Source organism: Phasianus colchicus, chromosome Z (assembly GCF_987193195.1).
Source record: "Phasianus colchicus chromosome Z, bPhaCol1.hap1.1, whole genome shotgun sequence".
NCBI classification, from domain to species: Eukaryota; Metazoa; Chordata; class Aves; order Galliformes; family Phasianidae; genus Phasianus; species Phasianus colchicus.
The window spans coordinates 65031869-65044073 of record NC_143476.1 but is presented as its reverse complement, the minus strand read 5'-3'; the positions used below and the strand labels follow the sequence as shown (position 1 = coordinate 65044073).

The 12205-nt window shown below is 35.3% G+C and overlaps 1 protein-coding gene across 5 annotated transcripts in view; it reads right to left on the bottom strand.

Annotated features, from left to right (window-relative positions):
- The window catches only part of GLIS3 (GLIS family zinc finger 3), a 158380-nt gene that overhangs the window by 39493 nt on the left and 106682 nt on the right, over positions 1–12205 (bottom strand). For all 5 annotated transcript variants that reach the window (XM_090132228.1, XM_090132230.1, XM_090132227.1 and 2 more), the window contains exons 4-5: positions 4962–5123; positions 3477–3587 (exon numbers count right to left, since the gene is read on the bottom strand). In XM_090132228.1, coding sequence (XP_089988354.1) covers positions 3477–3587; positions 4962–5123 — 273 coding nt within the window. The remainder of the gene's footprint in view (positions 1–3476; positions 3588–4961; positions 5124–12205) is intronic.

Genomic DNA, 12205 nt, shown 5'->3' with positions numbered 1-12205 from the left:
GTTAAATGTATTTGTGCCAGAATCTTCTCAGGGTATATGATTTCATACCACTAGCTGGAGAAACTCACTGATGAATAAACTTGGTGGATAGCTAGAAATCACAGTTTGGGCAAAGAAAGGAAACAGCAGCTGCCTTACAAGAGTTGCAGAAAAGGCACCTTTGCCTTACATGGTCATAAACATGTCCTGTTTAAAATAATGCAAAGAAATATATATTTATCTGTATCACACTACATCATTTGGTCAGGTCTTAAGAGAACAAGGAAGGGGTCGAAGCTTTGAAGACAGATTGAGAAAATCTGGGCTATAAACTACATAACTGGAGTTTTGTACAGCAAGCAGCTGTCTCTTCTGTTGTGAACATACTTTATCCTGCTATTTTAAGACTATGCAACATCAAAGACACATTTGCACAGTCTTGGAGAGCCAGCAACGTGAAACACCAAAATAATGTCACCTAGTGTGTCGGGGGAGGTTGTAAGGAGGATTAAAAAGCAGTCAGGCACAATATATTAAATGAATCCATGACTAACGAGGTGTGACAGCAAAGGGTTTCCTTCTTTTCAACAGAATAGATCCCAGGGTTGGAACTATTATTTCACAGTGCCTTTATCACGTTGGAATTTTTATGGTTATTTTTGATGAATTCACGTTTTTTAAAGAGTCTTCTGACACTAAGCCAATTTTCACTTTTAATTAAAGTCATAAATAATCTTAATTCTGCCTAAAAAGGCTTATTGTTTCTTACTTTTTTATTATTATTACTGCCAGAAAATATTCTAAATGCCTAAGTATGATATGAGTTAGCAACTATAAGTTCTCAATGGTCCAGTAACTATACTGCACCTTATAAACATTATACATGGCAAACTTTATTCACACTTCAAGTATCTGGCTTGATTGATGCCATGTAGTTTATTCTTTGGGTTTTTTGTTTTGTTTTTGTAGGTTTGGCTTATTTGCCTTTCCATATATTAATGTATCTCAGGTGATCAATGGCAGAGATAAATACTTATTAAAGAGGGCTGTAAAAATAAGTAATTTTAAGGCTAAAATGTGACCACAGAGATCAAAGCAAAAAGTAGAAAGGTCCAGATTTAATCTGTTTGGCACAAAGAAAGAATAGTAAATGAACAAAAACACACAGCGATTGAAACATTAAAAGGAAAATTTCACAAAATGTTGAAAACTGACACCATCAAAGACAGGAGATAACATATTATTTTACTTTCAGTTAAAGTAACAGTATAATGATGATTTGGGGATCCTGGTGGATGAAAAGCTTGACGTGAACCAGAAGTGTGTGCCTGCAAATCAAAAGGCAAAGGTGTCCTGGGGTTCATCAGAAGAGGAGTGGTCAGCAAGGAGGAGGAGGAGATCCTCTCTCTTGATTCTGTCCTTGTAAGACCCTACCTGCAGTACTGAGTCCAGGTCTGGAGCTCTCAGCACAAAAAAGATGTGGACTTCTTGGAAAGGGTCCAGAGAGGGCCACAGAGATAATCAGAGGGCTGGAACATCTCTTCTACAAAGAAAGGGTGAGGGTGCTGGACATCTCCAGTCTGAAGAAAAGAAGGCTCCAGAGAGACTTCATTGCAGCCTCACTGCAGGACTTAAAGAGAGCTTATAAAAAGTCGGAAAGTCCTTTATAAATTGTCTGATAGGACAAAAGGGAATGGTTTTAAACTAAAAGAGGGGAGATTTAGGTTAGATGTTAGGGTGGTTTTGTGCTGGAAGAGGTTGCTCAGAGAAGCTGTTTATGCTCCATTCCTGGAGATGATCAAGGCCAGGTTGGATGAGCTCCAGGGCAGCCTGATCTGATGGGTGACAATCCTATCCAGTGAAAAGTGATTGAAAGTAGATGATCTTTATGGTGTCTTCCAACTCAACCCATTCTATGATTATTTGTATTCAGGACCATTATGACAGTTTTATTTTACACAAATGTCTTACAATGCAGACTTGCTTGTCACTTACTTTATCTGCCTGTAAAATCTGTAACAGCCAGTGGCTGGGCAGCTGCACTGTCCTCCTGGGAAAGTCAGGGCAGTGCTCCAAGACCAGCGTCAGCAGTCCTGCCTGTAGTCGGCACACACAGGAGCAAGCGCATGGTTACCCAATCTCTAATCCAAGAGTAGGCACTCCTGAATTCAGAGGCCTCTATTTGTTAATACTCCAGGACAGTTCCTCACAAGCTGAAATTCAGCTCTCTTCTGACAGGTCTTGCTTCTTGGTCAGAGCAAACAATTTAATCAAAATTTACTACTCAGCTTTGTATGCTGCAGCTTTTAAGACTGCTTACTTTTCCTATGTTGTGCAAAATAACACATTTTGCTACTCACCATGAAAAGCTGTACATTAAGTTAAAAATTTTTAAATGAGAACTTCTTTTATATGGGGTAATGTCTCAAAGATTTATCTATTTCTATACCAATTCACACAAGTTATACCCTGTTATCAGGATGACAGAATTATAGAATCATAGAATTATGGAATTATTAAGGTTGGAAAAGATCCCTAAGATGGGGGTCACTGTCACCCTTTTTATGGTAAAGGTGACAGAGTACAGAACCAGGTTGCACAGAGAGGTTATGGAGTCTCCTATGAATATATTCAAGACCTGTCTGGACACCTATCTGTGTGACCTATTATAGAGTAAATGTTTTAGCAGGGAGACGGGACTCAATAATTTCTTGAGGTCCCTTCCAACCCCTGCAATTTCGTGATTCTGTGATCATCCAGTCCAGCCCAACTGTTCACCTATCACCAATACTGCCCACTAAGCCACGTCTCTAAGTACTATATCTACCCTTTCCTTCACTTCCAGGGACAGTGACTTATAACCACTCTTTCTGAGAAGAAATTCTTTCTAATATTCAATCACTTTCCTTTAAAATGAGAGCTTATGTTTCTTTTCTGCAGTGACCTAAACTAATAAAATAGATCCACATCATTCCCTTAGGTCAGAGTTCAGCTCTTCTAAGACACACTTCTGCATACAAATAACTGTTGACTCAGAGCTGACATTCAAAGGGATCTAGTGTTGTGAAATGTCTTGGTATTTTGAGGTGTCTGGCAAATAAAAATATAATTTACAGCTTAAATCACACACTGTCCATCCATCCTGGAAATCCATCTTTCCATTTGAGATGGGCAGTGTAAACTTGGATTTCATAACATTATGAACAATAACATCAAAAATTCTCTTCTCAAAAATCACTTTAGATTTTGCTCCTTATGTATGTTTACTAATAAATCATCATATCAGCAAATAAAGAGTACTAAAGAAGACAGTCTCGTAAAGTCAAGGATAAAACTATGATCTATGTCAGAATGATAATTTTATTACCTTTCATTAATGGTTTTTCTCATCAACAGTGTGAAATCAGTGGAGGTATTTAATAAGAATTACGCATCTAATATTAGAATACCGACTTCTCCACATAATATTTGTACCTGCTAACACAGTAGAAAATTACCTTTTTCCTAACTTGCTGGTCTTTGGAAGAATGTGCTTTCACATGTTTCCTCAGAGAGCTTGGATCTGTGTATCGTTTAGTACATCCTGGAATCTGACATGCATAAGGTTTCTAAACCAAAAAAAAAAGGTATAAACAATCAGGCATTAAATTGTGGATTATTTTAACTCATGAGAATCCCTATTGAACCTGCAAATCACATTACTACAAAACAAAATGTTGCGCGTTAACAGAAGCTCAAGGCTCAGAAATTTATTAGAAAGGGAAAGGAGGAAAGTAAGTTTAATATGGAAGAAAAAACAAAGGAATAGCGTTCACTATGGCATCTTTCATTATTACCCTTTTTTTTTTTTTTTTGAATCAGTACAATGAATATTGTTAGGTATACTCACAATTCTTCCACCCTCAGAGCAATCTTTGACTTAATCAGTAATTACATTCTTTAGTGTATCAGGTAAAGAAATTGCAGTAAAGGCCCAGATAGACTGTTTAGGATTATAGAAGAATCCGCTTCAGAAAAAAAGAACAAGAAAAAGTGTTAGTTTACTATATTACAAAGAGAGCAAGCAAAAACCAGTGCAAACACTGAATAATAAAGTATCAAAAATACACATTTTATTGTGAAGTATAAGACAAGCACCTTAGGCTCATTTTTTCTAATAACACCAGTTCAGAGTGATGCCAGTTCTGTAATACCTTCACAGTTTTCTAAAAAGACCAAATAATCTAAATCACTAAATAAATGAAAATTTTAACAACTTCCTCTTTCTGCCTGTTTTAACCTGTCTTCTCTAAAGAACTGCAGGACCCACAAAAAAGAGTACTGAATGAGCAGTATATACTGAATGTTTGCTAAAACTAGCAATTTCACAATTTAGCCATTTTGCATTTCTGGGAGCACGTTTGTTATTGATCAACACATCAGCCATACTATCAACTATCCAAAAACCATCATTTAAGTTTTGTGACAGCCTGTTTATTTGAAATGGCATTGTTTTCATTCTTCAGGACTTCTGCCCATTGGAAACTGCTTGTCACTGATGAAACCTGATCTTCCTTTGTTGTGAAACAAAAGATTTATTAAACAAATCTTGGCTGTGAATCAAATTCACAAGCAACAATTTATGGTATGAAAAGTTTTAGATTCAGAAAATTCTTCCTCTGTTGACTTTCTGGTGTGCTCCAGCCCTAACATTCAATGGAGTTTTTGTCAGTTATTTATACCAGTTATTATCACAGATGGCATCTATGTCTTTCAATACCGACTTCAGGTTTCCTATATCTCACTTATGAGGGAGGAAGCCATTCCCTCTTCCTTCAGTAAAGCCAATGGAGCTATGGCTTTTTTAATCAACTTGAAAAGCCCTAGCAGAACTTTCTCCCTCCTATCTCTACGGTTATTGGCTAGCTGCTACCACCAAGCTAGCAGAAAAGAGCACAGAGTCTAATGCACAGGCAACTACAGTGCTGTTTCTATTTCCTTACAGTGTCCAGGTGTGTCCTCTGGTGCTTGGCACGGTCGCTGGAGTTGCTGAAGGCTTTCTGGCAGCCGGGGTATTGACAAAGATATGGCTTTTCACCCGTATGACTCCTTAAGTGAATCTTGAGATTTTCTAGCCTGGAAAAGGCCTTCTTGCAGCCTTCAAACTAGAAAAGACAAAGACAAAGAAAAGGTTGGAAGGAAAGCCAAACACAGCAAACTGCAATAGCAAACGGCAAACACTGAACAGAAAGGTGACTGGACTTGCAGGGATCTCTAGCCTGCTATGGCTGGACACCTCTGTGGAAGAGAGGAAAGCCTGGCATTGCAGCTGAGTTGGAACCACTGAGAACATAAGAGTGTATTTATCTTCCCGGCATGTGGCTGAGTTAGGAAATAACATCGTACTGCTAATTTACAAAGGGCAAATGAGGCCCAAAGTCACCAGTCAGCTCAGATCTCAGCACCACCCCGCTTCTCTGGGAAGGATCGTCACTGTGCCCTGAGCTAGCCACAGTTATCTCAGCTCAGGCTTTGGCTGAACAGAGGCATCTCTCAGTATCAATCCAACATACACGTCAACAACAAAACCCAGAAAGGAAAAGGCCAGTCCGCTCTGCCTTATTGATGCTATTGAGAGAAGTGAAGAAATAACTCATAAATCTCTGTGTAATCACCTTACACCTATTTGCTTGAACAGAGATCATCAACCCCAGTGGTATTATAATGACTTCTGAGATATTTCTTTATGTTTCTGCTGTATTTGTATAAGGTATAAAAATAATGAGTTCATCATGAGAGCCCATAAAATTAGAGTCTAATCCCTATGGGTAACCAATAATCATGTAGCAGTATTTCTAAATCTAGTTCTACATCTGCAGAGAAACCTAAGCTTATGTGAGCAAAAAAACACTTCTTCATTCTGTCATGCTCCCATAGTAAACTTCATCCTCAAAAAAACTAAAAACCATCTGTTCTGTTTGAAATCAGTAGTTTTATGTAGACTTATTTCAATTAGACTTAAATAGTTATGATTGTTAGAAATGTAATTTTTTACAATTCTACTAGTTAAGATCAATTAATTCCATCAGTTTCAACTGTTGCACATTCTACTGAGCAATATCTAAAGTTAGTTTGCAGTTTTTGAAGGCTTGTAAGAATAGTAGTGCATTAACGCAAAATTTCTCCAGTTCCTTTTACTCACTTGAAAAGAAACAGGCTGTTTTTCACTTTTCTTAGAATAATGTATATATACTTTTTATTCTGCTTTATTCAGTGCATGTATGTTTTCAAAAGCACAGGTAGAAAAAGACTGCTATAATTCTGATCACAATTGCCATTACTGTTAATTACTGATTTGTAAGACCCTCAAAAAAAGTGAAAAAAAAAAAAAAAACCAAGATATTAAATTAATACTTTTATTTTGGGAAAAAATACTCTTAAAAAATATTCCATAATGAATACAAAAGAAACTACATAGCCATACCTTACAACTGCCAGTTAATTCATGGCTAACCCACATCTGCCCATGACTAATTGCACATAGCCATATAGATGCATTTTCTTTAAAAAAATGCAGTTTGGGGATTTTTTCTTTTTGTGCTGATAATTTCTCTGGTCCCCTTTCAACTACTTCTGATTAACACTGGATATGAAGTAGAGGATCAGTATTTCAGTAAAGATACTTTTTCCAGTGCTAGACATTCAGGTAAGATCACTTTTCTATATCTAACTCTCATTTTTACTCGCTTTTTCAGTGATAAGATTTTAGAAAGGATTTTCATTACAGTTGGTAATATTAAATTCCCAATCAGACACACTGTTAGCTAAGCTGAATTTTATATTGTGTAAATATAAGCTACATGCTTTGTTTCTGCTTGTATTCCTTTTCATTTGTGTGTTTTACAGTGCACCTTTTGTATTGCAATCATTCCGCAAAGTCCACCAGGTCACCACGCTAGTTTTCTGCACTGTCCTTCTTCCATTCCAGACTGTAGAAGCAACAGCTTGATAATGCTTGCTCCCTCCAAGTGATGCAGGAGAAACAACGGAAAGTGACCTTGTAACAGAAATGCATCTCTGTAAATGTGAAGAACTACAGCCTGCTTCTTGTAGTTCACTGAGTCTTTGGGAACAGACTGAGAAAATCTGATGCACCAAGTGCTGAAAGATGTAAATGATATGAGACTGCCTGCTTGAAGACAGTACAGAATGTTGCCTTAGCCTTGTGCAGATATTCTGGTTGCACTTTGGAATCCCATTGTATCAGCAAGTATTTGAGTTTAGTTTGACTAGCTGCTTGAATTATTTTATGAAGTAATATTAATAAGCTGACCATATTCATGGCAAACAAAAAATTTAAATCCTAATCTTTGGAGAAAGTGATCTAAATGAAAATAAAAGCCATTTCTGAATACTGTCATATGACAATACATACATGCAAATGGAGAGAATTGCATCCCTGAAAACTACAGCGGAAAAAGTAATCTGCAGGAAGACAAGACCAGAAAACAAATCTTTTAACTGCTCCACAATCTGGCAGTTTTAAAATTATTTATTAGCAGAAAAAGAACAAAATGAATTACTAATGTTTTATGTACATTTCTTAATTAATTTTGAATATTCTGATACGCTGACCAGGAAGATTGTGTGTCAGCACCAAGGCAGATGGTCTGAAAAGGACAAAGTATCTTTCCCCAGGTTTGCGTTTATTACAAGACCAAATGTAATAGCTATTCTTTATACGGCTTCCAAACAAGAACATGCATTTCAAACATTAATAATAGTCTTTTAAAAAGCATTTCTCTTCCTCAACAGCATTAGCAGGGTGCTACTTTACAAGAGATGTGAGGGCTTTTAAAAAATTGAGAGTAAGACCTCATATAAAAACCTTTTAAATAGCTTTTTATTCACCAAGACTCTCCTGACTGGCAGTCCTGTGAATGACACATAATTAGTGTCAGACTTCATTCAAAATGATGACATCAGGTGCTCACCAGCAAGGACACTGAAGGCTGCAGCTGAGATTTAAAAGCTCAGGTTCATTTCATGCTTCTAACCCTGACAGTAGTTAAATGGGGAAGAACACAGCATCCAGAGTAGCACTACATTATAATGCAACCATTTCTATCTGAATGGAATACATTTTGTGACACAGTGATTAAATACTTAGCTGCATGTCCAAGTCTGTATTTTCCTCAAGACATGTGAAGGCTGGGATTTAATTTCTACTTTAACAGTTAACACTGTGAAATGATAGTGTCTTGGAAATTTTTGTTCCAGTAAACAATGACAGACTACGCTTATATGTATTACATAGACTATAAACATTATTATAGCTTATTGCATAGTTAGTTGATGCTTGTTTGCCCAGCTAGTCAACTAGTATTTGGTCCAAAGCTTGCTGAAGTCAGTTGGTTCCCTCCACTGCAGTATCTTCTCTTTAGGTTTTTCAGGGAAATTCTACTACAGTTTTAAGATCTTGCATGTTGTAAGCATAACTGTAAACAAAAATACAATTACAGACCATAAGCCTGAAATGTATTGTTTTTTTTATCTTCTCTGTGCTTACTTTAAGCTAAAAGGCTTACTATATTTAATAGATTTACAAGGAAGTATGTATTCTATATATTGCTCATATGCAAAGAGACTATCTAAAGAACAGATCTTTTCAAGTGTGTATGTGTGAATAGACAAGTAATAAACTATATCTTCATCTGATTTCTGTTTTCTCGTATGTCTGTTGACTTAGGTATATTTTAAGGAAGAAGAGCTATATACTGCTGCTGTAAGTGAAAAATGCAATTAAATAAATAGAAAGAAAAGAGTAAACAAAAAGGAGTAACAACAAAAACCAATTTAAATATGCTTCTCAGGGAGGTAACTGTTCACAGAGAACACCAGCATGTCAATTCTGATGGGACAGAACTAGTGGATTAAAGATGTCACCAAACTTCAGTAAAGGTGGAAGAGGCAAACATGTAGCCCACCAACAATACTTTCTTCTCAGAGAGCTCTCATTACAGATTGCTCTTTATGTGTTCTTGATCAACGTAGCATGCCAAATATTTCAGAAATCTTTACTCTTCAACTTAAATGAAGCAATGAACAGTGAATATTATTTATCCTCTGAAATAAAGGTGTCAGAGATTCATTTACCATGGAAATGTGTCTCTCTAATGTTTGCATTAGTTTTAATGAGCATGGACTTAGAAGCTATTACTGTTACTGTAGAGTAGGTAAATATTTTGATATGTTCCTTTAAAATAAACTATTACTGAACACATCAGTTGGTACAGATTCAAAAGCCATATGGAATAGAAACAATTAGAAGAAGAATGAAAAATTTGGAAACTCTTCCACTGCTTTCTTTTGGAAGACAGCGATCCTGATCTTTTCTGGTCTTTCCACTTTCTTTCTCTTCTTCTCTAAAATATTTTCTTTGATGTTCTAAGAACTGAGGTCACCACCTACACTCAAGGCTTTCTCAACTCAAGGTTGACATCTTTTGAAAACTGTTCACTATTAAAGTGGCAACTGAATTATACTTGTTCTACTTGCAAAATCTCATAGAATTCATATAGAGATGAATGCTTTTTTCTGCTGGTAACTCAAAACAAACAAACAAACAAACAAACAAACAAAAAACAAATATCCCTTCATCAAGCCACAAAAAAAAATCAACCAACAAACCAACAAATAAATAGCCTCGCAAGTATTTTAAGATATATATATATACCAAAATAATACATTTTCAGGCACAGAGTTGAGTGAATATAAATCATATCCTCACGGGGAAAACTTATATAGGAGCATTCTGCTGTTGTGAATCTTACAAAGACCAGCATTTTGATTTCTGTTTCACTAGAAGTTAAAAAGGAAGGAGTAAAAAGATCAGGGATCCTTTGAAGCCATACCTCAAGTGGAAAAGAAACAAGAGTCTAGGTGATATTTTTTCATCCAGTTCTCTGCCCAATTTCAGATTAGATTCATTCAATTTTAAATTAAAAAAAAAATAATAACAGAAACAGCTATGCTTTCAGCTCTATCTATCCCACTGTATCCCATCCCTTCACACCCATAAATGCACAAATTGGGAACTAAGACTTCAAATAAGCAAGCATGCCAACTGTTTTACAAATACCATCAAAGTGTTATTTTTACAGTTGTTTAAAAACATATAGCTCAATTGGCATTTTTCACTGATAGGAAAATGTTAAAGACAGGAAAGCAGTAAGATTATCTTTGAGATACATGAGACTATTGGTAAATATGTAAATAGTAAATATGTGGTACGTAACTCACAGCTGACATTATAAAAGCTCTTAGCACAGCTGTTTACATACCTGTGAAAGGGTTTTTTTCTAGACCAAACTACATGAGTAAAAGGCCAGATGCCAGTTAGCATTTAGTCTATTAGTAAATTTCACTATTTACAGAGCCCAAATGTATTTTCCTATGGATTTTTTTTTTTTTTTTTTTAATTTGAATAAGCCATGTAGATCAGTGCCAGAACCAAAATAAGCACTGGGAGGTCCATTTGACCTTTCATAGGTTCAGAGTTTGGCTAAAGAAAAGACAGTAGAATACTGTAGAACATGTCTATAAACACAAGAAATTAGGGACTTACGAGATGTTGACCTGGAAAGAAAAATGCTTGAATGACTCCAGTTTTGACAAACTGACACTCATGTTAATTGAGGGTCCTGGTCAGAGAGTTTTTTTTTAAAGCAAAAGCATAAGGCATAATGTTATTTGTTGCTTGTTTATATAAAGTGCTGTTTCACTTAAAATGCCTAAGATAGAAAGCATAATGCATGCATAATAAGACACCACAAAGAGAAAGAAATGCACTTGACCAAGCCTTGACTTGAATTTAGAAGTTCAAGGTTAGTTTGAAAAATACACCAAATAACATTTTGAAAAAGGCAAAACTCTTAAGTTTGAGCTCTATCTTATAGAGATGTATGGCAACTTAATTTTTCATTTCAAGAACCAAGAAAAATTTTTATGCAAAAACAATACAATTTTTCACAAATTTCATATGTTGAAATTCATTCAACACTCTTCTGAGGGAAGTATATTTTTTGAACTTCTTTTCAGACATCAGAATCAGAAGTTCAAGCTGCTTAATCTATGTAGTTTTCATTACAATAAGTTCATAATGCCAAAAGGACAGAAGCAAGAAACATTCATGAAAGCCGGAAAACATTATTGAGTAATAAATGTAAATATTTTTGAAGTTATTTTTACTTATTTCTTTACATTACAAGTAATTTACAAAAGCACATCTGTGAAACAATTGATCTCAGTCAATTTGGAAAAAAAAAAAAAAACAGAAAGACAAAACAAAGGATTGTTTATATGTTTAACTCTGTATTTTGACAAAAAGAGTATATTTTCTTTAATAATTAAAGGAGATGCATTATCATAGCATTGAACCCAAGGAAGATACTTATCAATCTTCTACAGCTAGTTTCTTTAGAACTATGAGAAAAAAGCTAACAACATCCTTTACACTGGATACAAGTCCTCTGTTTTTGTTAGAAGAATTTCTTATTTTTGTCAGATGACTTATGTAGGTGTTTTATCAGGAACCAGGAAAAGGAACTGAGCTGCAGTCTCAGCCATAATATTAAGGAAAGTATCACTATCCAGTTACATTTCTTTTCATACAAGATAGTACTGTTGCACCATTAAAGTTGGGGTCTTGAAGGAAAAAGTTCTCCTTCAAATTATTTGTTCATATAAACGCACAAAAATAAACAAATAAGATTCAAAAAGATTCACTGCTGAATAAAACAGAAGACATTATACCTGTATTCACAAAACTGCTCCCTTTAGATTGAGAATATACCCAAGCTACAGCACAGTAATCTCAGACTTAAATTTAATCAAAAGACAGGTACAGTCTGCTTTTTTTTTTTTTTTTTTTTTTTTTTCCAAGACACTTAGTATTTTCCTTTTAATAACATTTTAAATGTTAGGATATCAATGAAACCCCCCAAAATATTTTATTATTTTTCCCATTGCTTTTAATTCAGATGACAAAATTTGCTGCCTGTGACAAGAATCTTCTTATTGCTTCACAGACCTCTTAAGTGCATTTCCTAATACATAAATAAAGTATTTGCCAAAAATTCTAGCTCATAAACAGCAGCAACATTTCTCACTGACACCAAAATGGGATATCCCTTGTCAAATTTTTAAAGCAGATTAATTGATATTCAATTGAAAAGTGTTTAGATTG